At 42.9% G+C, this 27,089-nt stretch overlaps 1 protein-coding gene across 3 annotated transcripts in view; it reads left to right on the forward strand.

Annotated features, from left to right (window-relative positions):
- The window catches only part of PRLR (prolactin receptor), a 180,451-nt gene that overhangs the window by 131,166 nt on the left and 22,196 nt on the right, over window positions 1–27,089 (forward strand). For 2 of the 3 annotated variants that reach the window (XM_034960186.3, XM_034960180.3), the window contains exons 1-4: window positions 8,237–8,873; window positions 12,105–12,237; window positions 13,807–13,976; window positions 25,702–25,871. In XM_034960186.3, coding sequence (XP_034816077.1) covers window positions 8,585–8,873; window positions 12,105–12,237; window positions 13,807–13,976; window positions 25,702–25,871 — 762 coding nt within the window. In that variant the 5' untranslated portion in view covers window positions 8,237–8,584. Of the gene's footprint in view, window positions 1–8,236; window positions 8,874–12,104; window positions 12,238–13,806; window positions 13,977–25,701; window positions 25,872–27,089 lie in introns of those variants that run through there. The other variant, XM_003806664.6, reaches the window with a different exon arrangement.

Raw genomic sequence — 27,089 nt, forward strand, 5'->3', positions numbered from 1 at the left:
CATTTACTCTCCGCTCACTTTACATGGGGACTGTGAGTCAGCAGCAGATTGGCTGTGGCTCTGCTAGAATTGGCTGGGTTCAGCTGGGCTCTCAGTGGGGTTCCACCTGTCTTCTCATTTTAAAACCCAAACTAAGGGTATAGACACTATCTGTGACATCCTAAGGGCAGTGGAGAACAAAAGCAAGGAGACCTAAGACAAACCATCCAGTTGCATTTAAGCTTCAGGTTAAACACGGCAAAAAACATCACGACCATTCACATCCCCTGGGCCATAGCTTTTCACATGGCCAAGTCCAAAGTGATTGAGGTGGGATATGTACTCCTCTCACAGAATGCACAAGTACCTCCCATGACAGTGGGTAGGAATATGCAATCCTATGGCTGGGAGGAAGCAAATAGTTGGGGACAATAACCCAACAGATCACACCCCCAATGCCTCTATCTAAGTTCTAAATACAACATTTCCCGTAGAGAGGAAGCCACTCTGCCTCCTCCACTGCATCTTCCTTTCCTGCCCCTCTCAGCTTGAGCTCAGGCTCTAAAACTTGAGCGTGATAAGAATCATCTAAGTGCTTGTTAAAAATCCCCTTCCTAGGGCCCCCCTTTCCAAAGATCTTGACACATATGATCTGAAGTAGGCAGTGGTGCCCAGGCATGATGCCCCAGGAATACCTACTGCTATTGAAGAGCTCTTCCCGGTTCCCACAGCCTTCAGCATCAGACCTGCCTTTGGATTGGGGGAGCATGCTGAGTGAGCCATTATTAGGAAGAGGGCTGCCTTAGAAGACTCAGAATCTACAACCCCAAGGTCCTCTGACCTGTCCCCACTCCTCACAGCCAGCATGGATTTTGTACTTCTGGAGCTCCTTGAAGGAGGGTCATTGCACGTTTGAAAGTGTGATAGTTAGCACAGACCCCAGAGATCAAATCCTGAGTTCCTCTTCCTCCATAACCAACTCACTAGCTGTGTGACCTTGGACAACTCACTAGCTGTGTGACCTTGGACAACTCACAGACCGTCTCTGGGCCTCAGTGTCCTCATCTGTTAGAAAGGAGTAATAATAATACCTACACCTCAGGCTTCTTGTGAGGGTGAAGCGAGTTAACAAAACAGTGCCTGGCATGCAGTGGATCACATATAAACATTTCATGTGTGATATTATACATGTTTTTATATATTTATAAGTGTATTCTATACAAGGGTTTGCTGATTTTATTGGCACACAGGTCTGAGAACATGGGAGGCTTGTGAGATAAAGTTGCCTCCTATTGGAGGTGTTATATGGGGAGCATGCTGAGTCAGCTGTTATCAGGAGGAAGGCTGCCTTAGAGGACTCAGAGAATTTACGTGTCAGGTGATAGCACGTAAGTCAGTGGTTTTCAACCCCAGCTTTAATTTAGAATCATCTAGAAAGGTTTTTTTAAAAATGCCCATGTCCTTCCAAGCCGGCTCAATTCTGAGCCAATTAGTGAGAATGTCCAGGGACAAAACAAAGAAATGAAAAATTTTAAGGCCGGGCACAGTGGCTCACGCCTGTAATCCCAGCACTTTGGGAGGTTGAGGTGGGCAGATCACTTGAGACCAGGAGTTCAAGACCAGCCTGGCCAACATGGTAAAGCCCATCTCTACTGAAAATACAAAAATTAGCCAGGCGTGATGGTGCAGATCTGTAATCTCAGCTACTCTGGTGACTAAGGCAGGAGAATCACTTGAACCTGGGAGGCAGAGGCTGCAGTGAGCTGAAATCATGTCACTGCACTCCTGCCTGGGTGTCAGAACAAGATTCTGTCTCAAAAAAAAAAAAAAAAAGAAAGTAAAGAAAAGAAATTTTAAGACACTCCTTGGACTGTAATGGGAATCCTGGATTAGAAACCACTGATGTCTATAGAACAGCTCTGTAAACTGCAAAACATAATGTATGATTTATGGGTGTTTTTGATTGTTAGTAACTGATTGATGATCTCATGAGGGACTAGTTCCTCTGAAAATCAGGCCAACGTGGATTTTCCACCATCTGTCCTACATGTGTACTGGCTGGGGGAAATTGAAACTCATCCAATTCCTATTCTTGCCTTTAAGCCAAAAAGACTGCTCGAAAACAAGCCTCCCTGGGATAAAAGATGTTGCTAGGATGAGGAAGCTGTAGTGAGTGAGTGGAGTTAATGTGATTAGATTTGGAAGCAATACTTCCAGCCATGGGGAAGCATCGGTGTTCTGTGTTATTAAAGTGACTCCAGTGCAAAGGCACATATATTGTATTGGAGTAATTTGCCCTGACTAGGTTAGAAGCCAGGAGATGGTTCTTCATAGGTATTCCTGAGTGGCCCAAGGTCTAAGTCAGCTCTCGTTTAGACAAATCCTATCTCTGCTGATCATCTACCTCTTACCAAATGCAGCCATCACCATGCACAGCACATGCGCTCCTCTTGATGATCTTCACAGAGTGCAGAGTCTTCAGGAAGTTCTTTCCTCAGTGGAACCTTTGGGATTTCTAGGAGAGGGGCAGGGGAATATCTGGAATCAGAGGTGAACACTTTACAGAAGCCTCTAAACTACTTCTAATTACGTTCACCTGACTAAACTGCCAGGTGATAAACATTTTATATAAAAGTAATTCACTATGGAAAGTTCTGGATGTTTTCCCCAATGGGTACCTCAAAACAGGGTACAAGATGGAAACCTGCTCAAGAAACAGCAAAATGTAAACTGGATAATGGTGATGATAAAAAAATAATAATGAATGACCACACGAGCAAGTGTCCTCTTGTGAACTTTCACAGACAAATGCATAGATATGCTGCCTGGACTATGGGCAGATAAACATTCATTGTGGGCACATGTTTGTGTGAAGCTAATTATTGGCAGAGCAAGAACAGCTGGAACTTTCATCTCCCCACCTGCAGGCCAGGGTTCTCTTGGCACTATATCCCCAGTTTTTAATGTCTTCCTGAAAGAGCGGCTGCCATGTTCTCCTTAAAACTTCTTTAGATTCCCCTGTCAAATACTGAAAACTATGCTGGCTGTAAGTCTAGTGTTTGAAATACCAGCGTGGGACCAGTCTTCCTATATGCAGAGTTTTGTCCCATGTCTTAGAATCTTTTTCTGTTTTCTTCACCTTTTGGGCTTCATTTATTCACAATCATTGACTGTTGACATTGGGCAGAGCTTGTATAACAGTCTTAATCTTTAGCCTGGTATGTAATAGCTAATCCCTGCTGTTCCTCTTCCCGCCCTGAGCACATTATGTCCTTTACTTTCCAGATTAAGTGTTGGCATTCTGTACTGGAAAGAAAACTCCAACTTCTTGCCACGTGCAGTGGCTCATGCCTGTAATCACAGACCTTTGGGAGGCCAAGGCGGGTAAATTTCCTGAGCTCAGGAGTTTGAGACCAGCCTGGGCAACATGGCAAAACCCCATCACTGCAGAATATACAAAAATTAGCTGGGTGTTGGTGGCTCATGCCTCTAGTCCCCACTACTCAGGAGGCTGAGGTGGGAGAATCACCTGACCCAGGGAGGTCCAGGCTGCAGTGAGCAGTGATCATGCCACTGCACTCCAGCCTGGGCAACAGAACAAGACCCTGTCTCAAAAAAAAAAAAAAAAAAAAAAAAAGCCCAACTCCTGGAAATCAAATGGTACCTGATGTGAGGTTTGCTCCCTGTTATGTTAGCCTCAGGCCATCTAACCCAGGTAGAACAAGGCAGGTAAGGAAACCCAGTGGGCCAAGGACCCCGAAGGAAGCCCTTAACACAATGCCTAATACTGAAAACAACGGATGAATGTATTCAAAATTTGTTTGCAAGAAATGAGACTTTTTGCCTTTTTAGGACAAAAAAAGCACTTGAAATTTAATTTAGGTTAACAGGAGATATGGCGGGTAGCACAGAGTGATTATGAAATGCACAGGGCTTCCCTGCCATTTGAGTTTTGATCAATCTCAGCAAAACCCAAAGTTTGCCAAAACCTGGAAACAACTCAAATGTCCATCAACACAGTAGAATGAATAAATGAGTTATGGTATTTCATTCAATATAACATGAATGAAAATGAATGAGATGAAATGAAAATGAATTATGTAAAACTACATGTAACAACAAGGATGAATCCTACACCCATGTGAAATGAAAGAAGCCACACACACACACACTCAAGAAATGCATGTTGTATGATCCTATTTATATAAAGTTCAAAGGTAGGTAAAATTAATCTGTACTGTTAGAAGTTGGAAGAATGGTTTCTATCAGGAAGGAGTAGGTAGAGATTGGGAGGAGTTGCAAGTTGGATTTCTGGGGTGCTACTGGTGGTTAATCTCTTGACCTGAGTGGTAACATAGATATATTCTTTTTGTGATACTTCATTGAGCAGAATACAGTCATAAGTGTCGCTTAATGATAGGGCTAAGTTCTGAGAAATGTGTCAAGAGATTTCATTGTTGTACCAACATCATAGAGTATACTTATACAAACCTAGATTGTATAGCCTACTACACACCTAGGCTAGATGACATAGCCTATTGCTCCCAGGCTACAAACCTATACAGCTGTCACAGAACTGAATACTGTAGGCAATTGTTACAGAATGGTAAGTGTTTGTGTATCTAAATATATCTAAACATAGAAAAAGAACAGTAAACATACAGCATTATAATCTTATGGGACCACCATCATATATATGGTCCATCATTAACTGAAAGGTCATTATGTGGCACATGACTGTACTTACAATTTGTGCATGTCATATGTATGATAGTCTAAAGTTCAAATGTTGGATTGGGCCTTGCTTGATTATCCAGGAACTGAGTTTGCAAGAGCTAAAAAGAACCTCAGAATCCCTGCCTAACAGGGATGGCAGGGTCCATTTCTGGACCCTAATGGTAGGTCCATTTCTGGAGTTAGGAAAACTGAGTCAAAAACCTGAGGAGAAGGTTGCAGCAACAGATACAGCAGGACAGGTTGGGGACTGTACTCAGGGGGATCACCAGATACCAGTCTTGGGAGCAAGTTCCACAGAATGGTAGGGCTGAGATTGCTGGCAGGCAGGATTGGCTTGGGGACTGCATAGGCCAGAACATAAAGGTGAAGTCTAAGAGAGGGTATTGCAGAGGATGAGGGGTTGACAGTGGGGAGTGGTATGTTGGGAGCTCAGATCTGGTTTATTTTTAACTCTCATGAGGCCACACTCCTCCTCTCCTATGTTATTCCCTTCCTAATGTGGATAGTATGGTCAGCCCAGGCCATGGGAGTGTGGCCCCGATTTTCCATATAGGGAGACTGGCTCTAGTTTCTCAAAAGCACAAGCTGCTGGACCTTTTTCTCAACTCTTGGCCTACGTGGAAGAGACTTGGCTTAATGGAAGGGAGAATGAAGAGAGGCTTTTGGAAAGAGAGGGCCTAAACAGGATCAGCATTGATGCCGAGCAACACAAGGGAGAAGGGACTTTTCTTGGCGTTCATACCACGGTGGGCCACAGCGTGGTGGGAAGGCATATTTGCATATGGTAAGGGGAGGAGCTTAAGGGTAAGAGAGTCTTTGAAGATTGGGAAGCAAGGAAACCAAGGCAGCTAGCCACGGGCAAGGTGTGGGGGCTGCAAACTTGCTACAAACCTGCTCTTCAGATCCACCACTTGCATTTTTAACCCTCAGTCAAAACCAAGGAGCTGCTGAGGAGTGATGCCTAAGACGATAGTCCCCAGGATGTGTGGGGCTGACTTTTTGCTAACTGAACTGCAAATATTTGGAGCCATTTGCTGCTATAACATCTTAAAAAGATGAGGACCTTCATTGGATATTCCAGTCCCAATTGGGAGAGAATAAGAAGGGCCACGCCTGCCCTCGATCAAGATCTTGAGTGCAATGCAGGGTGGACTCAGAGAGACAAAAACCTAATTTATCCCCAGCTTAGTGTCTGCCAGCCATAAAAAGAAAAAAAAAAGGTCGGTGGATAAACAAGAGATGTGCCTAGTGCTGAGAAGCCTCTCCTTGTGTGATCAGAGTTAATTAACATTTAGCATAGCCCCTTTAGGGGTGAGAAGTTGTGATTGTCTTTCTCTAAAGGTTAAATTACCTCCATTGTGTTTGCCTTCCTGGGAAGAAAATGCAGGATGAGTTGGAAAATCATTGTTGAAACACAACCGTGACACCACTGTGAGTATGTCTAATTCCCTGGCATGGGGGTTTTAGGCATTAAAAAGTGCATAATAGTAACTAGATTCCAGGATGTGTCTCAGGAAATCCCAAAGGGAAGCTTTTTTTCATTCATAGAATACTTCCTGAAGACATTATTATAGGAAAACTTTATTTAGGAGAGTTTCTTTGATCCTGTACTAGCACATGAGAACATGTAAGCAGATGACAATATCTAATATCTACTGCTGCCTGACCCACTCTGCTTCCCATCCCAGAGTTTCTTTTGCAAAATGCACGGAGCCCTGCTTCGACAAAGCTCTCTAGATAGCACCCAACCTCACCAGGAAGGTCTGATTTATAGCATGTTGATCTTAAGCATGTTAGTGCAATGCCCAAAAGAGAAAGGAAGTCTCAATAAAGGGATATTATAGAAAGTCTTCAGCCAGTGGATAGACTGTCATCTCTAAGCCAGGCTGAGATCACCAGATCAGCAGGATAAAGAACTATTTGGGGCTATATGTACCTAATGAGGCTGGATTCATGAGATCAACAGTATTTAAGGTCCTTGGGCGTAAGTAGGGCAGTAGCTGAGAAGGCCTCTCTCAGCTCTGGCTCTCCTGCCCCTACTCAGAATGCCACACTCACCCAAGGCTTGATGTTGCTCACTGTGGGTCAGTGGCTGTTGTCTCCACCATCTCTCCCACAGAGGGGGAATAATTGCACCCCCATCACAGACTTTCCACAAGTCAGGATGATCTCTCAGTGGCTCTCAGGTTTCCCAAGTATCTTTCTCCCATGGGCATTTGACTGACAATCTACTAAATCTCTGTACTTCCATTTGCTCATCTGTTAAAACCTGTAGCTGCTCACGGGGCTGTTGTGATGACAAAATGAAATTTACATGATTAAGGTACTTAACTTTCCCCAGTGCCTGCCCATAATAGATGCTCCAGAAGTGTTAGGCATTATTTTAAACCCAGTAGGAGTCTTTAACCACTTGATTTTAATTAGATGACCCTCAGGGGTGAGATGCAGTGGGTGATTTAGAAAGTGCACCCTGGGAGGGCATTTGCTTGGAAGGAATCTTGTAGGAGCAGGTAGAAGGTCCCCAAAAGAACAAAATATGGGTCACCTCACAGGATCCACCACTGGACCGGGATCCTTTACTGAAGCTGGAGCCTCATTATGAAAGAGCTACTTGGCCGGGCACGGTGGCTCACGCCTGTAATCCCAACACTTTGAGAGGCCGAGGCAGGTGGATCACGAGGTCAGGAGAGCGAGACCATCCTGGCTAACACGGTGAAACCCCGTCTCTACTAAAAATATTTTAAAAATTAGCCAGGCATCGTGGGGGGCTCCTTTAGTCCCAGCTACTCGGGAGGCCGAGGCAGGAGAATGGCGTGAATCCAGTAAGCGGAGCTTGCAGTGAGCCCAGATCGCGCCACTGCACTCCAGCCTGGGTGAAAGAGCGAGACTCTGTCTCAAAAAAAAAAAAAAAAAAAAGAGCTAATTGATGGTACCTGGGTGCCCAAACCTCTACTGTTGCTATCGTTTCTCCATTTCTGAGTACGTCCCACAAGGAGCAGTAGCAAAAGCTGGTCTTTCAGGGGCTCATCAAACACACTCAGACATTTCAAATGTCCCAAGATCGGCAGCTTTGATCCTGAATGTTCTTCCTTTGATTAAAACAACAACAACAACAACAACAACAAAATGAAACAATAAAAATTTAAAGAGAAATTTAGGCCGTGCATTTCTAAGAATTTACACTTAGTTCATTAAATCTATTGTTTTCTCAGTTATTTGAAGTCCAACAAGACTAATGAGCCTTTTTTTCCCAATGTCTTTAAAAATCCTTTTTTCTTACAAGGCCATTTAGAGGCTTTGAACGTTGTTCCAAGGGTAATAATATTAGTATTAATAATAAATTATTCCAAACTCCCAACCCCTGCAGGTTCAGAATTTACTTAATACTCTGAACCCAAGGAATTTAAATTATTACCAGAATTTATTACCTTTTGTTTATGGGGCTTTCCAAACAGGAGAAAGAAACCACGTGGAGGTTCACTAGAGTTCATTGTGTGGTTCGCTTTGCGGTAATGCATATAACCCAGAAGACTTCCAGAACCTTCTCAGCTTGAACCTTCAAAGCCTCCCTAATTTGGTGGAATCAGCATGGTTATGTTGAGATTGTACTGAGGGTACTGACTTTTCAGCCTGGACAATTTTTGGCTGATGGACCAGAGCAAGAGCCCTCGCAGGATTCTCCCATAGGACATACAATCTATGTTACATAAGATGGATGATATATTGTTAGGTGGCTATGGGGTGGAAAGAGAACAATTTTTCTCTGGGGTGTGTGCAAAGGAACTGACTGCCTTGATGCCCCTTGAACTCTCTACCTTGTCATCTGAGGACCTCTGGTGGTGGAAATTTTCCCAGCGTGTGTGAATTGATGTTTCTGTGCCAAGCCATCCAACCCTGTTACATTTTCCTACATTCCTTTCCTCCTATTTTGTCATTCACATTAAGCAAGGAGCAACAATCAGTTGCAAATACCCAGAATAAAGTGGTGGATGTGCCTGACCAGACTGCCATTTCACAAAAGTTACCTTGTACCTTCTCTTCCAGTGAACTTCTGATATATTTCCTGCAGCAAGAGAAGGCAGCCAACATGAAGGAAAATGTGGCATCTGCAACCGTTTTCACTCTGCTACTTTTTCTCAACACCTGCCTTCTGAATGGTAAGTAAGAGACTATCACGCTGTCTTTCATTGCCTGGGGTGTTTGTCAACAGGGTGGAGAGTCCATGCAGTCTTCTTGCAATGCCATTATGAAAAATGAAAATGCTGTGTTATGTGCTTCTGTTAAATTATTTGCAATATTTTGCATTAAAGTTAATGCAGAAAAATTAATGCAATTAATGCAAAATCTTGTCACTGTGCTCTCTGCTTTCTGTCCTCATTTCAGGAGTGTAATGAAACAGCTCTGAAGAAGACAGGACCTGAGTTCTAATCCAGGTCCTGCCAGTTTCTAGCTGTGTGACCTAGAGCCAATTACCTAACTCTCTGGGTTTCCAAATTCTCAAAGTGAGGATAGTGATGTTTCCTCTACTGCAGATGAAATAATGTATATGAAAACTCTTTGAAAAACCATAATGGGATATAAGAGGTTGCTGTTACATGGCAGGAAGCAGGTACAGCTGACTCTATTATCTGTGCTAACAGGAGAAATGAAGTCTACAGCTAAATGAGAGGGTGGGTGCCTGTGACTATACACTTCTGTATGTCAACCCATGTGCATTTCTGGGTGTGCAGACTTCTATATGTACCTGTGTATATATTAACTTTTCTATATGGACCTGATTTCAAATGCCTCTCCGTCTGAACCTGTATGTATATACTTTTATGTATGTCTGTGTGTGTTCTGTGTATATCCGTATGTGCACACTTCTCTGCAGGTACCTGTGTGCATACCAGTATGTACTTCCATGAGTATGCACCTGTGTATATTTGTGTGTGTGTGTGTGGTGTGTGTACTTTTGATGCGGGCTCTGTGTGGGCATCTACATACCTGTATATGTGGTTCCTGTGTGGTTTTCTCCGTGTTTCTGTGCATTGAGAAAGTCCATTAATGTTAACTTGTTCCTCTAATGCAGATGAAGGAAACATTTGTCTAATTAATTTTACAAATCTACCCTCCTCTCTTGAGCTTCCTGAAGGTACTATTAATAAACAGTAAAATAAGAAAGAGAAGCTTTCAGAGAGAGAAAAAGGGGGAAGCAGAGGTCAGAATGACCCACGAGAGAAACTAAATACTCAAGAAATCAATGATCACCCTAATTGGCTTCCGAGTGTGCTCATTATGGAACCATAGGCTTTGAACTTTTTAAATAAACTTTTCTTTCTACTTCACACACTTCTCCCCACTCATGACAAAAGCAAAGCAAAACAAAAACTTGCATTCTTGCTGTAACTCCCAGCAGCACATTATCCTGAATAAATTGTCCCTAGAGGATGAGCAATGTTACAAATATTGGCAGAGCTGACCCGGGCTGGCAAGGACGGGTTTTAGCAGGGCCTGTGAGCAGGAGGGTAGGTGAGTTTCAGCTGACACTACTAGCCTGGTGTCCTGGGCTCCAGCCTGTGTCCCACAACATGCCATTCCACTAAATTCCTCTTTCTGGCCAGCTCTGCCTAGAGAATCCTCTTCCCATGCATTTCTCCTCACTGAGGTCTCCTCCTAACCTGCTGTTTCTGCTCTGGTGCTCAGCTAGAAACTCTGGCCTTGGAGCCTGCATGAGGGGTAGAGGATAAAACAGAGAGAACCCCCGGAGGTGCTGACTCATATCTGAAAGCGCTCCTCTCTGCTCCTGATATCCTAAACTCAATGCTAGGGCATCCAGCTAGACAAAAAAGAGGATCAGCTGAAGTCATGTAGGCGAGCATGGTGGCTTCCCAGCCCCACAGTATCAGGGCAAATTCCGAGGGCTCTGCTGTCCCTCTTTGAACCTGACATCCAAGCAAGAGAAATGGGAGCCCGCTTGCCAAGAGCTTTGGGGATTTGGCAACTAAAAAATTTTACACTCTTGGTGTTATATTTTCACACCACCTCACTGAGACCTTCTAGCATCCAGTCTGGAACTGGGTACAGCTCTTAGATAACAGTGGTTGCTCAGAACCAGGAGAGGAGCTGGCTACTCTCCTACCTCTTACCACACCTCCTACCCCAAAAAGATCCATCAAATTATAGTTTTATAGACCCTATGGGTTTACAAAAGGGCCACACACTCTTGAAGCCCTACGTATCCAAAGGAAGCCCTTTGCAACCTCACCACACACACACACACACACACACACACACACACAGAAAGGAAAGAGAGGAAAATCTAAGAGAAAAAAAAGGACTAAAAACCAAGATTCAGAAATGGGGATGGGGTGGATGAGGAGACAGACTGTGAGTCTGGGTCACAAGATCAAAGCTGAATCAAATCAAGGAAAAGTGGCCAGGTGCAGTAGCTCATGCCTTTAATCCCAGCAGTTTGGGAGGCCAAGGTGGGCAGAGCACGAGGTCAGGAGTTCAAGACCAGCCTGACCAACATGGTGAAACCCCATTTCTACTAAAAATACAAAAACTTAGCCGGGTGTGGTGGTGTGAACCTGTAATCCCAGCTGCTCAGGAGGCTGAGGCAGAATTGCTTGAACCCAGGAGGTGGAGGTTGCAGTGAGCCAAGATCGCAACACTGCACTCCAGCCTGGGCGATAGAGTGAGACTCCATCTCAAAAAAAAAAAAAAAAAAAAAAATCAAGAAAAAGTGAAGGGAAAGGGGAAGGAAAGGAGAAGATGGGGAAAGAGGAAGGAAGGGACGCCCAGATACAGGGAGCTTTAGCGATGTAGTGAACGGACAGAAGATCAGGAACAAGTTGAGTTCATTGTGTGGGGATGGCAGAAAGATAGAAATTGGTGAGCTGAGTGGAGAAGTGCCATAGAGCGGTGTTTTGCCAGAGTGTCTGCGGGTTGCTCATACCTGGGAAGGATTCTTTGTATGGTTCCCTTAGGCTGAGGGAGGGTATCAGCTTTACAGACCTTGTGGGATTACAAAAGGGCCACCACACACTCTTCAACCAATATGTGTCTATCTTGCATTCAAGGCTCATTCTTTGTTGAAATTTTGCAGTTGGTCACTAGGCTATTGTTATCTCCATCTCAAAGTACACAGACACACACACACACACACACACACACACACACACACCAGCAAAATGCTCTCTAAGAGCAATGCCAACATCAGGGCAGCCCACAGAGGAGTGTTGCTGGATGCTGATGCTTGGCATTCCTGAGCATCCACCCTAGGTCTCCTCAGCCTGAGACTTCATCACTGGCTTCGGTCCATCAATCTGTTTCTGTCACCAGCAGAAGGGTCAAATGGTTAAATGGACCTCAATATTGATACAGTGGCTTCTGGCTTTTTCTAGGACAATTACCTCCTGGAAAACCTGAGATCTTTAAATGTCGTTCTCCCAATAAGGAAACATTCACCTGCTGGTGGAGGCCTGGGACAGATGGAGGACTTCCTACCAATTATTCACTGACTTACCACAGGGAAGGGTAAGAAGTTCCCTTCTCTCCTATGAAACCCCACATGAGTACTCCCATTCTCCAGGCCAAAGAAACACTAGTTCTGAGTGACAGCATGTCCCTGAATTTACACCAGTAAGGTTCATACCACCGGGGAAAGGGGAGTCTAAGGTCCATGCCCACATTCTCCTGTTAATGTCTGTTAAGAGCTGTGTCAATATACATAAGGTTACCAGCCATAGCAGTACAATATCAGTGTTACTGGATGCTGATGCTTGGCATTTCTGAGCATCCACCCTAGGTCTCCTCACCCTGAGACTTCATCACTTGCTTGGGTCCCATCAATCTGTTTCTGTCACCAGCAAGAAGGGTCAAATGGTCAAATGGACCCAATATTGATGTAATGTTTCAAATCCCCTCTCACAGCTTAGGTTGCAGCCTGAGGCCCCATAGAAGTGTTTCTTAATTGCTAGTTAATTTTAAATGCTCATCTATAATTTTTATGCCATTTGTATTTTTTTTAACTAAACATGTCACTTTTGCAAAATAAGTAGGATCGTGTGAAGTGGTACCATACAATCCTTGACAAATATGGTATATTAGGTTTTCAGACTTGTTTCATGTTCAAGAAAATAAAGAACCTTGTAGGGAAAAGAAGGTGAGGTTTTTTCCTTAGCACATTGCTGATCCAAGAGCCACGATCTCCTAGAGGACATATTGGGACCTAAGGCTGCAATGAGGGCTAAACCAGATCATCTCTGTGCAAGCATTTTGTTACGCTGACAGTGAGACCCTCCTGAAAATCATGGGAGAGCTGCATTCTTCTTCAGAAAGGAAAATATTTAGTTGCTGGTAGAGACAGCTGGCACACTTTCCAATGACTGCACTTTGTTGTACACAAAACTGTCATCCCGGCTGAAATCCAAAGGGACATCGTGTAAACAGATTTCAGGAACTCAGATGCAACCAGAATTGAACAAGCCTCCACCCCTGTGCAGTGTGTCTTGAGCTGAGGTTCCTGAGTCTAAATGTGAGCAGCCTACTGAGCCACGTGGGCTTGAAATACCTCCTTTCAACGTCACTTCACTTTATTGCTGACTTGGTGCAGTCTGAAATGGACCAACATCAGTTTTTGTCCTCTTGAACCCTTTTTTAAAAAATGAAAAGTAATTCAACACGTATGTGAAATAGCTGCTGCATTGTGCATGACCCCTCTGTGTGTGGACAGGTGAAAGTTCCAATTTCCTGAGGCAACCCAATGGGCATGACCTGGGTATGGTGGTGCCTGGGCCATTGAAAGCTCGAATGTTTATCAGCAGGGAATATAGGTCCCTGAGCCCACAACAACACTTATAGAAAGTAAGGGTTGATGGGAAGAAGAATACTTGAGGCCCTAAAATAACCTTTCCAACATGCTCTTCCCTCTTTCACTCCCAGCTGAAATGGGCAGAACATGGAAGCCTAAGGAACCATTTGTCAGCTCTGGGTTTTGCGCTTGGAATTTCTGATACCCAAAGGCCAGTGGTATTGATCTATGAAGAAAAAACTAGACTCTCTTTATTACTTTCTTATTCATTCCTAATACATTACTTATTGCAGAGAGACACTCATGCATGAATGTCCAGACTACATAACCGGTGGCCCCAACTCCTGCCACTTTGGCAAGCAGTACACCTCCATGTGGAGGACATACATCATGATGGTCAATGCCACTAACCAGATGGGAAGCAGTTTCTCGGATGAACTTTATGTGGACGTGACTTACATAGGTAAGGGGAAGGAAAGAGGGTGAGGAATTTCTTACTCCACTATGTATTAGCCAATAGTCACACTCAGTTTGAGTCTTCTTGGGTTTTGGATGGATCCCCAAAAAGAAAGATGAGAAAACTCACAATATGCTTGTCAACAGAACAGTTCAAATCATTTTTTACCAAGTCATTCATGACACTAAGGCTGGCACTTGGGATCCTTGTGTTCCTGTGCTTTCCCTTGACCCTCATCCTCTTGCACTCAGCACAAATGTTCTATGTACGTTTCCCTTGCCAACTCTTCTTTCTTGCCCTGCCCTTGCAATTGATGTCCGCTTCTTCCTTGGCAAGCTGGGATTTCTTCTATTTCTCCTCATGGAAGACAGAGCTGCTCCATGAAGAAGTTCTTAGAAGGGTTCATCTGATTCTGCACCCACAGCAATTGCTCCCATTGCTTTGCCCCAAACTCATATATGTGTGTGTGTGTACATATATATGTTGCATATATGTGCTATATATATTAGTGTGTGTGTATATATATATATATATACATCATTGGTAATTTTTTTTACTAAACATTTACAAAGTAATCATGTTACTTTTATAACATAAGATAATATGAGGTGGTGCCATGTAATTCTTGACAAACATGGTGTTCAAGAAAATAAAGAATGTAGGCTGGGCGCGGTGCCTCACGCCTGTAATGCCAGTACTTTGGGAGGCTAAGACAGGCAGATCATAAGATCAAGAGTTCAAGACCAGCCTGACCAACATGGTGAAACCCCATCTCTACTAAAAATACAAAAATTAGCCGGCTGTGGTGGTGCGTGCCTGTAATCCCAGCTACTCAGGAGGCTGAGGCAAGAGAATTGCTTGAACCCAGGAGGTGGAGGTTGCAGTGAGCCAAGATCATGCCACTGCACTCCAGCCTGGGCCACAGAGCGAGACTCCACGTCAAAAAAAAAAAAAAAGAAAAGAAAAGAAAGAATTTAAATGTTAAAAACTACCAATGGTCTGTGCACACACACACACACACACACACACAGAGAGAGAGAGAGAGAGATTTATCACCTCTGCATCTACTGGTGCTGCCAAGGTTGCAGGAAGGTCATCTCCAAGCTGAACGGGAAGCTCTCTGGCATGGCCTTCCATGTCCCCACCACAAATGTGTCGGTCATGGACCTGACCTGCTTTTTAGAAAAACTTGCCAAATATGATGACATCAAGAGGGTGGTGAAGCAGGGACAATGTTCCGGAGAGCCCCATGGTTGTTGTACCTCAGTTGCACTGAGGGGCCATTCACAGTCTTCTTTATGGAGTGCTGGCATGGACTGTGGACATGAGTCCTTCCATGATGAATGACAAATTTTATATAAGTGTGGTGTGTGTGTGTGTGTGTGTGTGTATTGCCTTACCCTCAAGCATTATAATATTTGAAGGCAAAACAATGAAAGCAAGAAATGTTCTGAAATTAGCAACTGTTTTAATAAATACGATCCACAAAAAAAGGGACTCACTAAAGAAAAGTAATATGTTTAAAAAGAGAAATCAACAAGTGTATATGAAATTCTCATTGATCCTGGAAAACAAATTCTCTGGTGAAAGAATATGTTGGACCATATTTTTCAAAATAATAAAAGAAGTGTCCACAGAACTCTCCTATAACCCTGCAGCCTACAGTGTTGGGACAGGCCAAGGAAGTTCATTTTAAAATGCACGGTACATTTTCTGATACTTCGACTCTCATCCAGCAATAACCTGCAGTACAGAATGACAACATTGAAAGATAATTGCTCAGGAGTAGAGTTCTTTGTTGTTGAGTAATATTTAGTTACATTGAAAACACTTAAAAACAGTGGTTCTCAACTGGGAGCTGTTTTTTCTTCCCACAGGATATTTGGCAATGACTGGAGACATTTTTGATTGTCACAAGCTAGGAAAGTGGGGAGATGGGGGTATTACTTGTATGTGGTGCATAAAGCCCAGAGATCCTGCTAAGCATTCTACAAAGCATAGGGCATCCCCCTCCAACAAAGAAATATCCAGTCCAAAATGCAAGTAGTGCTGAGGTTGGGAAAGTATGCTCTAAAAGATACATCCTCAACATTTTATTTGCGTTTTTGTATAATTTTTTATCAGAAGCATTGTTTAGTATGTATTTAACTTAAAACATATATTAATTAGCTGCTGTTTGTTTAGGAAATGTGCTCAAAATAATCTTTCTTAGGTATTTACTCAGTAACATATTAGCTTAGACTTGATGGCAGTTTTCTTTTTTAGTACAGGGGACTTTATTGATGGCACATGGCAAAGTGGGTCTCCCTAAGCACCTGCTCTTCAGGGAGTCTGCATAAAAATTGTGAGGGGAGATTCTTACTGAGGTGGAAGACTGAGTGCCACAGGGACTCGCCAGCAGCTGAGGGTCTCGCTCTTGCTCTTGTGTGCTCACTGGGGGTGGTGGTCCAGGGGTCTTACTACTTGGAGGCCATGTGGACCATGAGTCCACCACCCTGTTGCTGCAGCCTAATTCACTGTCATACCAGGAAATGGGCTTGACAAAGTGGTTGTTGAGGGTGATGCCAGCCCCAAAAGTAGAAGAGTGGGTGTCACTGTTAAAGTCAGAGGAGACAGCCTGGTGCTTAGTGTAGCCCAGGAGGCGTGTGTGTGTGTGTGTGTGTGTGTGTGTTTGTGTATTGCCTTACCCTCAAGCATTATAATATTTGAAGGTAAAACAATGAAAGCAAGAAATGTTCTGAAATTAGTAACTGTTTTAATAAATGTGATCCACAAAAAAGGGGCTCACTATAGAAAAGTAGTATGTTTAAAAAGAGAAATCAAGTGTATATGAGATTCTCATTGATTCTGGAAAACAAATTCTCTGGTGAAAGACTATGTTGGACCATATTTTTCAAAATCATAAAAGAAGTGCCCACGAAACTCTCGTATAACCCTGCAGCCTATGAAGGGGCCCTCCGATGCCTGCTTCACCACCTTTTTGATGTCATATCTGGCAGGTTTATCCAGATGGCAGGTCAGGTCACCACTGACACGATAGTGGGGACATGGAAGGCCATGCCATTGAGCTTCCCATTCAGCTCAGAGATGACCTTGCCCTCAGCCTTGGCAGCACCAACAGATGCACAGATCATGTTCTGGAAAGCCCCACGGCTGTTGCACCACAGTTTCCCAGAGGGGCCATTAACAGTCTTAGTGGAGTGATGGCATGGACTGTGAACATGAGTCCTTTTGCAATTGATGGCAAATTTTTTTTATTATTATACTTTAAGTTCTAGGGTACATGTGCACAACGTGCAGGTTTGTTACATATGTATACATGTGCCATGTTGGTGTGCTGCAACCATTAACTCATCATTTACATTAGGTATATCTCCTAATGCTATCCCTCCCCCCTCCCCCCACCCCATGACAGGCCCCTGTGTGTGATGTTCCCCACCCTGTGTCCAAGTGTTCTCATTGTTCAATTCCCACCTGTGAGTGAGAACATGCGGTGTTTGGTTTTCTGTCTTTGCGATAGTTTTGCTGAGAATGATGGATTCCAGCTTCATCCATGTCCCTACGAAGACATGAACTCATCCATTTTTATGGCTGCATAGTATTCCATGGTGTATATGTGCCACATTTTCTTAATCCAGTCCATCATTGATGGACATTTGGGTTGGTTCCAAGTCTTGCTATTGTGAATAGTGCCGCAATAAACATATGTGTGCATGTGTCTTTATAGCAGCATTACTTATAATCCTTTGGGTATATACCCAGTAATGGGATGGCTGGGTCAAATGGTATTTCTAGTTCGAGATCCTTGAGGAATCGCCACACTGACTTCCACAATGGTTGAACTAGTTTACAGTCCCACCAACAGTGTAAAAGTGTTCCTATTTCTCCACATCCTCTCCGGCACCTGTTGTTTCCTGACTTTTTAATGATCACCATTCTAACTGGTGTGAGATGATATCTCATTGTGGTTTTGATTTGCATTTCTCTGATGGCCAGTGATGATGAGCATTTTTTCATGTGTCTGTTGGCTGCATAAATGTCTTCTTTTGAGAAGTGTCTGTTCATATCCTTCACCAACTTTTTGATGGGGTTGTTTGATTTTTTTCTTGTAAACGTGTTTAAGTTCTTTGTAGATTCTGGATATTAGCCCTTTTTCAGATGGGTAGATTGTAAAAATTTTCTCCCATTCTGTAAGTTGCCTGTTCACTCTGATGGTAGTTTATTTTACTGTGCAGAAGCTCTTTAGTTTAATTAGATCCCATTTGTCAATTTTGGCTTTTGTTGCCATTGCTTTTGGTGTTTTAGTCATGAAGTCCTTGCCCATGCCTATGTCTTGAATGGTATTGCCTAGGTTTTCTTCTAGATTTTTTTATGGTTTTAGGTCTAACGTTTAAGTCTTAAATCCGTCTTGAATTAATTTTTGTATAAGGTGTAAGGAAGGGATCCAGTTTCAGCTTTCTACATATGGCTAGCCAGTTTTCCCAGCACCATTTATTAAATAGGGAATCCTTTCCCCATTTCTTGTTTTTGTCAGGTTTGTCAAAGATCAGATGGTTATAGATGTGTGGTATTATTTCTGAGGGCTCTGTTCTGTTCCATTGGTCTGTATCTCTGTTTTGGTACCAGTACCATGCTGTTTTGGTTACTGTAGCCTTGTAGTATAGTTTGAAGTCAGGTAGTGTGACGCCTCCAGCTTTGTTCTTTTGGCTTAAGATTGTTTTGGCAATACGGGCTCTTTTTTGGTCCCACATGAACTTTAGTTTTTTCCAATTCTGTGAAGAAAGTCATTGGTAGCTTGAATCTGTAAATTACCTTGGGCAGTATGGCCATTTTCATGATATTGATTCTTCCTATCCATGAGCATGGAATGTTCTTCCATTTCTGTGTATCCTCTTTTATTTCACTGAGCAATGGTTTGTAGTTCTCCTTGAAGAGGTCCTTCACATCCCTTGTAAGTTGGATTCCTAGGTATTTTATTCTCTTTGAATCAATTGTGAATGGGAGTTCACTCATGATTTGGCTCTCTGTTTGTCTGTTATTGGTGTATAGGAATGCTTGTGACTTTTGCACATTGATTTTGTATCCAGAGACTTGCTGAAGTTGCTTATCAGCTTAAGGAGATTTTGGGCTGAGACGATGGGGTTTTCTAAATGTACAATCATGTCATCTGCAAACAGGGACAATTTGACTTCCTCTTTTCCTAATTGAATACCCTTTATTTCCTTCTCCTGCCTGATTGCCCTGGCCAGAACTTCCAACACTATGTTGAATAGGAGCGGTGAGAGATGGCATCCCTGTCTTGTGACAGTTTTCAAAGGGAATGCTTCCTGTTTTTGCCCATTCAATATGATATTGGCTGTGGGTTTGTCATAAATAGCTCTTATTATTTTGAGATACATCCCATCAATACCTAGTTTATTGAGAGTTTTTAGCATGAAGGCTGTTGAATTTTGTCAAAGGCCTTTTCTGCATCTATTGAGATAATCATGTGGTTTTTGTCTTTGGTTCTGTTTCTATGATGGATTACATTTATTGATTTGCATATGTTGAACCAGCCTTGCATCCCAGGGATGAAGCCTACTTGATCATGGTGGATAAGCTTTTTGATGTGCTGCTGGATTCGGTTTGCCAGTATTTTATTGAGGATTCTTGCATCAATGTTCATCAGGGATATTGGTCTAAAGTTCTCTTTTTTGGTTGTGTCTCTGCCAGGCTTTGGTATCAGGATGATGCTGGCCTCACGAAATGAGTTAGGGAGGATTCCCTCTTTTTCTATTGATTGGAATAGTTTCAGAAGGAATGGTACCAGCTCCTCTTTGTACCTCTGGTAGAATTCGGCTGTGAATCCGTCTGGTCCTGGACTTTTTTTTTTTTTTGGTTGGTAGGCTATTAATTATTGCCTCAATTTCAGAGCCTGTTATTGGTCTATTCAGAGATTCAACTTCTTCCTGGTTTAGTCTTGGGAGGGTGTACGTGTCCAGGAATTTATCCATTTCTTCTAGATTTTCTAGTTTATTTGCATAGAGGTGTTTATAGTATTCTCTGATGGTAGTTTCTATTTCTGTGGGATTGGTGGTGATATCCCCTTTATCATTTTTTATTGCATGTATTTCATTTTTCTTTCTTTTCTTCTTTATTAGTCTTGCTAGTGGTCTATTAATTTTGTTGATCTTTTCAAAAAACCAGCTCCTGGATTCACTGATTTTTTTGAAGGTTTTTTGTGTCTCTATCACCTTCAGTTCTTCTCTGATCTTAGTTATTTCTTGCCTTCTGCTAGCTTTTGAATGTGTTTGCTCTTGCTTCTCTAGTTCTTTTAATTGTGATGTTAGGGTGTCGATTTTAGATCTTTCCTGCTTTCTCTTGTGGGCATTTAGTGCTATAAATTTCCCTCTACACACTGCTTTAAATGTGTCCCAGAGATTCTGGTATGTTGTGTCTTTGTTCTCATTGGTTTCAAAGAACATCTTTCTTTCTGCCTTCATTTCATTATGTACCCAGTAGTGATTCAGGAGCAGGTTGTTCAGTTTCCATGTAGTTGAGCAGTTTTGAATGAGTTTCTTAATCCTGAGTTGTAGTTTGATTGCACTGTGGTCTGAGAGATAGTTTGTTATAATTTCTGTTCTTTTACATTTGCTGAGGAGTGCTTTCCTTCCAACTATGTGGTCTGCTTTGGAATACATGTGATGTGGTGCTGAGAAGAATGTATATTCTGTTGATTTAGGGTGGAGAGTTCTGTAGATGTCTATTAGATCTGCTTGGTGCAGAGCTGAGTTCAAGTCTTGGATATCCTTGTTAACTTTCTGTGTCGTTGATCTGTCTAATGTTGACAGTGGGGTGTTAAAGTCTCCCATTATTATTGTGTGGGAGTCTAAGTCTCTTTGTAGGTCTCTAAGGACTTGCTTTATGAATCTGGGTGCTCCTGTATTGGGTGCAAACATATTTAGGATAGTTAGCTCTTCTTGTTGAATTGATCCCTTTACCATTATGTAATGGCCTTCTTTGTCTCTTTTGATCTTTGTTGGTTTCAAGTCTGTTTCCTCAGAGAGTAGGATTGCAACCCCTGCTTTTTTGTTTTGTTTTGTTTTCCATTTGCTTGGTAGATCTTCCTCCATTCCTTTATTTTGAGCCTATGTGTGTCTCTGCATGGGAAATGGGTCTCCTGAATACAGCACACTGATGGGTCTTGACTCTTTATCCAATTTGCCAGTCTGTGTCTTTTAATTGGAGCATTTAGCCCATTTACATTTAAGGTTAATATTGTTTTGTGTGAATTTGATCCTGTCATTATGATGTTAGCTGGTTATTTTGCTCATTAGTTGATGCAGTTTCTTCCTAGCATTGATGGTCTTTGCAATTTGGCATGTTTTTGCAGTGGCTGGTACCGGTTGTTCCTTTCCATGTTTAGTGCTTCCTTCAGGAGCTCTTGTAAGGCAGGCCTGGTAGTGACAAAATCTCTCAGCATTTGCTTGTCTGTAAAGTATTTTATTTCTCCTTCACTTATGAAGCTTAGTTTGGCTGGATATGAAATTCTGGGTTGAAAATTCTTTTCTTTGAGAATGTTGAATATTGGCCCCCACTCTCTTCTGGGTTTTAGAGTTTCTGCCAAGAGATCCACTGTTAGTCTGATGGGCTTCCCTTTGTGGGTAGCCTGACGTTTCTCTCTGGCTGCCCTTAATGTTTTTTCCTTTATTTTAACTTTGGTGAATCTGACAATTATGTGTCTTGGAGTTGCTCTTCTCGAGGAGTACCTTTGTGGCATTCTCTGTATTTCCTGAATTTGAATGTTGGCCTGCCTTGCTAGGTTGGGGAAGTACTCCTGGATAATATCCTGCAGAGTGTTTTCCACCTTGGTTCCATTCTCCCTGTCACTTTCAGGTACACCAATCAGATGTCGATTTGGTCTTTTCACATAGTCCCGTATATCTTGGAGGCCTTGTTCATTTCTTTTTACTCTTTTTTCTCTAAACTTCTCTTCTCACTTCATTTCATTCATTTTATCTTCAATCACTGATACCCTTTCTTCCACTTGAACAAATCGGCTACTGATGCTTGTGCATGCATCACATAGTTCTCGTGCCATGGTTTTCAGCTTTATCAGGTCATTTAAGGTCTTCTCTATGCTGTTTATTCTAGTTAGCCATTTGTCTAATCTTTTTTGAGGTTTTTAGCTTCTTTGTGATGGGTTCAAACATCCTCCTTTAGCTCAGAGAAGTTTGTTATTACCAATCGTCTGAAGCCTTCTTCTCTCAGCTCGTCAAAGTCATTCTCCGTCCAGCTTTGTTTCGTTGCTGGCGAGGAACTGCATTCCTTTGGAGGAGAAGAGGTGCTCTGATTTTTAAAATTTTCAGCTTTTCTGCTCTGGTTTCTCCCCATCTTTGTGGTTTTATCTACCTTTGGTCTTTGATGATGGTGACGTACAGATGGGGTTTTAGTGTGGATGTCCTTTCTGTTAGTTAGTTTTCCTTCTAATAGTCAGGACCCTCAGCTGCAGGTCTCTTGGAGTTTGTTGGAGGTCCACTCCAGACCCTGTTTGCCTGGGTATCACCAGCAGAGGCTGCAAAACAGCAAATATTGCAGAACAGCAAATGTTGCTGCCTGATCCTTCCTCTGGAAGCTTCATCTCAGAGAGGCACCTGGGTGTATGAGGTGTCAGTCGGCCCCTACTGGGAAGTGTCTCCTAGTTAGGCTACTCGGGGGTCAGGGACCCACTTGAGGAGGCAGTCTGTCCGTTCTCAGATCTCAAACTCTGTGCTGGGAGAACCACTACTCTCTTCAGAGCTATCAGACAGGGACGTTTAAGTCTGCAGAAGTTTCTGCTACCTTTTGTTCAGCTATTCTCTGGCCCCAGAGGTGGAGTCCACAGAGGCAGGCCGGCCTCCTTGAGCTGGGGTGGGCTCCACCCAGTTCCAGCTTCCTGGCCACTTTGTTTACATTCTCAAGCCTCAGGAATGGCAGACACCCCTCCCCCAGCCTCACTGCCACCTTGCAGTTTGATCTCAGACTGCTGTGCTAGCAGTGAGCAAGGCTCCATGGGCTTGGGACCCTCTGAGCCAGGAATGGGATATAATCTCCTGGTATGCCATTTGCTAAGACTGTTGGAAAAGCACAGTATTACAGTGATAGTGTCCCAATTTTTCAGGTACTATCTGTCATGGCTTCCCTTGGCTAGTAAAGGGAATTCCCTAACCCCTTGCACTTCCCAGGTGAGACAATGCCCTGCCCTGCTTCGCCTCACGCTCCATGGACTGCACCCACTGTCCAACAAGCCCCAGTGAGATGAACCCGGTACCTCAGTTGGAAATGCAGAAATCACCCGTCTTCTGTGTTGCTCACGCTGGGAGCTGTAGACTGGAGCTGTTCCTATTCAGCCATTTTGGAACCAGACCACGGATGGCAAATTTTTAAAAGTTGGTTTTTAGGCAAATGTAACTCATAATGCCAAGTACAGTATAGTTACAGTCACTCTTTCCCCATCTGGTACAGAGATTGATTTAAGGAGGTGATAAATGAATGGAGAAAATGTCACTGAACAGCAGAACTGAGACTGGGGTGAGGCAAGCCAGCACCCCAGCACCTAAGTCTTAGGAAGGTACTCACAAGGCCTGTACCTACAGGAGCCTACAGAAGTAAATGCCTCCTTCATTTTTTTTTTTAATCCTTGCCAGCAGGAAGCCACTTCATTTGTTTTTATTGTGGTAAAAAACACAAAACACATATCCACCATTTCAACTATTTTATAGTATGCAATTGAATGCATTAGTTTATTACAATGTTATGCAACCATCACCACTATCTAGTTCTGTAACACGTTTACCTCCCTCAGTGAAAACTTCACATCCACTACTAAGCAGTTATTTCTCATTTCTCCCTTCCTCAAGCCCTGGCAATGACTGTCTGTTTCTGGGAGTTTGCCTCGTCTGGATATTTTATATATATATATATATATATATATATATATATATATATATATATATGGAATCATAAAATATGTAGCTGTTCCACATTTTTTTTTTTGAGATGGAGTTTCGCTCTTGTCACCCAGGCTGGAGTGCAATGGTGCGATCTCAGCTCACTGCAACCTCTGCCTCCCAGATTCCAGTGATTCTCCTGCCTCAGCCTCCCAAGTAGCTGGAACTACAGGTGCACACCACCAGGACTGGCAAATTTTTTGTATTTTTAGTAGCGATGGGGTTTTACCACATTGGCCAGGCTGGTCTCAAACTCCTGACCTCAGGTGATCCACCTGCCTCAGCCTCCCAAAATGGTAGGATTACAGGCATAAGCCACTGTGCCTGGCCTCTACCACATTTTTTATCCATTCATCAACTGATGGACATTTGGATTTCTTCACTTTTGGCTATTATAAATAGTGCTGCCATGAAAATTCACATACAAGATTTTCTTAAACATCTGTTTTCAATTCTTTTGAATCTATATCTAGGAGTGGAATTAATGGGCAATATGGCAACTCTAAGTTTGACTTTTTGAGGAACTTCCAGACTGTTTTCCACAGTGGTTGCACCAGTTTACATTCCTACCAGCAGTATTGAGGGTTCCAATCTCTCCACATCCTCACCAACACTTGTTATGTTTCATTTTTTAATTCTTGCCATGCTAGTACATGTGAAATGGTATCTCAATGCGGTTTTGATTTGCATTCCCCAGAAGGCTAATGACCTTGAGCATCTTTTCATGTGCTTCTTGGCCATTTGTCCCTCCTTGAATTTTGTATCCTATGCACTTCACTCACGTCAGCCTAATCCCAGGCCTGCTCTCCAGCACCTGACATCAAATGCAATGTCTTACAACCATGGTAGAGTGAAATAGTAGAGACCACTTCCTCTAAGTCACATAGGTATGGGTTCAAATAACACTTTTACCAAATATGTGACCTTAGGCGAGTTATTTCCCTCTTCTAAGCCTGTTTCCTCCTCTGTAAAATGAATGGGTACAATAATAGTACTTCATGGAGTTGCTGGAGGATTATAAGAAATGATGCAGAGATAGTATTTTATACAGTCCCTGGCATGTAGTAAATACTCGAGAAACATTAGCTGTCATTTTGCTAATGGGAATTCGCTAAGCATTTGTTGAATGAGTGACTGGGCCAACAGGCTGTTATGAAATCACCAAAAGGATCATTGCCAAAAAGCTCAACCTCCATTTAGCTTATGGGAGAGTGGATCTCATTTACCACAGGGTGTAATATGTATGTTGAATATAAGATGTAATTGCTGAAACGAAGATGGAATCTGTAAACCTGTTATCTGCAGAGTTATGATTATGAATAGTTCATTTACAAAAAACTGTGTGTAACTAAGGAGAATCTCACTCCCAGCTGAGGGAAATAAGCTGTTTGAAATCTCTTCCCTATAGTCTTCCATGCCAACTCCCACTTGCAAATCCCAGCCCAGTTTTTATCACCTGGTCTCTGTCATCATGAAAATTATGGGAATAGCTATGAGATTCTAACTGATGAAAAGCGAGAACATGCGCAGAATGAAATACCAGCTGCTTATTATTCTTACCATGTAAACCTCATCTGTATGCACAAATATGATTGGTCACATACTAAGAGGTAGAAGACAAAAGGCCCTGGTATTTGGGGGGCTTATAGTACAGTGGGAAGAGTGAGATGATAAACAGAAAAAGGAATTCCTAATAGAAAATGGTAAAGCCAAAGAAAAGGTGCAAGCAATGAGTGCTACTGGCATTTGCTGTATTTCTGCAGTTCAACCAGACCCTCCTTTGGAGCTGGCTGTGGAAGTAAAACAGCCAGAAGACAGAAAACCCTACCTGTGGATTAAATGGTCTCCACCTACCCTGATTGACTTAAAAACTGGTTGGTTCACGCTCCTGTATGAAATTCGATTAAAACCCGAGAAAGCAGCTGAGTGGGAGGTGAGTGATCCATATGCTTTTTGAAGGAACTATGGCCTTTGGCAAGGATAAAGCCCTCACAACTGAAAACAGGTCATTCCTCCTAATTACTGGGTCACTGTGTTGGCCTCCAATGCAGTTGTGACCCACCCAGATGTGAAAAGCCCTTTTCCCCTCTATTGGGATTCATGGGGGCTCATCTTCACAGCTCTCCTCGGGCTAGTTTCTTGTACTGCTCAGACACTTGACCAGGTTTCCAACCTGCCTCCCTTAGTACATTTTTTATCTAGACCCTTGTAAGAGTACTTAAATGGCACCAGGTGGGAGGGGGCAGTCTCAGTATATCCTGTCCATAGTCAATGGCTGTGTTTTTATTTACTTTAAAATACCTCAACCAGGCTGGGTGCAGTGGATCACACCTGTTAATCCCAGCACTTTGGGAGGCCGAGACAGGTGGATTACCTGAGGTCAGGAGTTCAAGACAAGCCTGGCCAACATGAAGAAACCCCATCTCTACTAAAAGTACAAAAAAATTAGCCAGGTGTGGTGGCGGGCACCTGTAATCCCAGCTCCTCGGGAGGCTGAAGCAGGAGAATCTCTTGAACCCAGGAGGCAGAGGTTTCGGTGAGCTGAAATCGCGCCATTGCACTCCAGCCTGGGCAACAAGAATGAAACTCCATTTGGAAAAAAAAAAAAAAAAGGCTGGGCTCAGGGGCTCACACTTGTAATCCCAGCACTTTGGGAGGCAGAAGCAGGTGGATCACTTGAGGTCAGGAGTTTGAGACCAGCCTGACCAACATGGCAAAACCCAGTCTCTACTGAAAATACAAAAAACTTAGCCAGGCATGGTGGCGAGTGCCTGTGATCTCAGCTACTCTGAAGGCTGAGGCAGGAGAATTGCTTAAACCTGGGAGGCAGAGATTTCAGTGGGCTGAGGTCATGCCATTGTGCTCCAGCCTAGGTGACAAGAGCGACTCCGTCTCAAAAAATAAATAAATAAAATTAAAAATAAAAATAAAATACTTTGACCTAAAGAAATAATATTAAATTGCAGGTGGTACAATATTCCATCTTTACATACTTTAGTATATGCCTCTTTTAAAAAGGCACATTTCCAAACATAGCCAAAATAATAGGATCACACACAGGAAAATTAAAATTCCTTAATATTGTTTAATACCCAGTCCCTAGTTTAATTCCTCCCAATGTTTCCGAATATCTTTAACAGCTACTTTGTCC

This window comes from Pan paniscus, chromosome 4 (genome assembly GCF_029289425.2).
Source record: "Pan paniscus chromosome 4, NHGRI_mPanPan1-v2.0_pri, whole genome shotgun sequence".
Classification (NCBI taxonomy): Eukaryota; Metazoa; Chordata; class Mammalia; order Primates; family Hominidae; genus Pan; species Pan paniscus.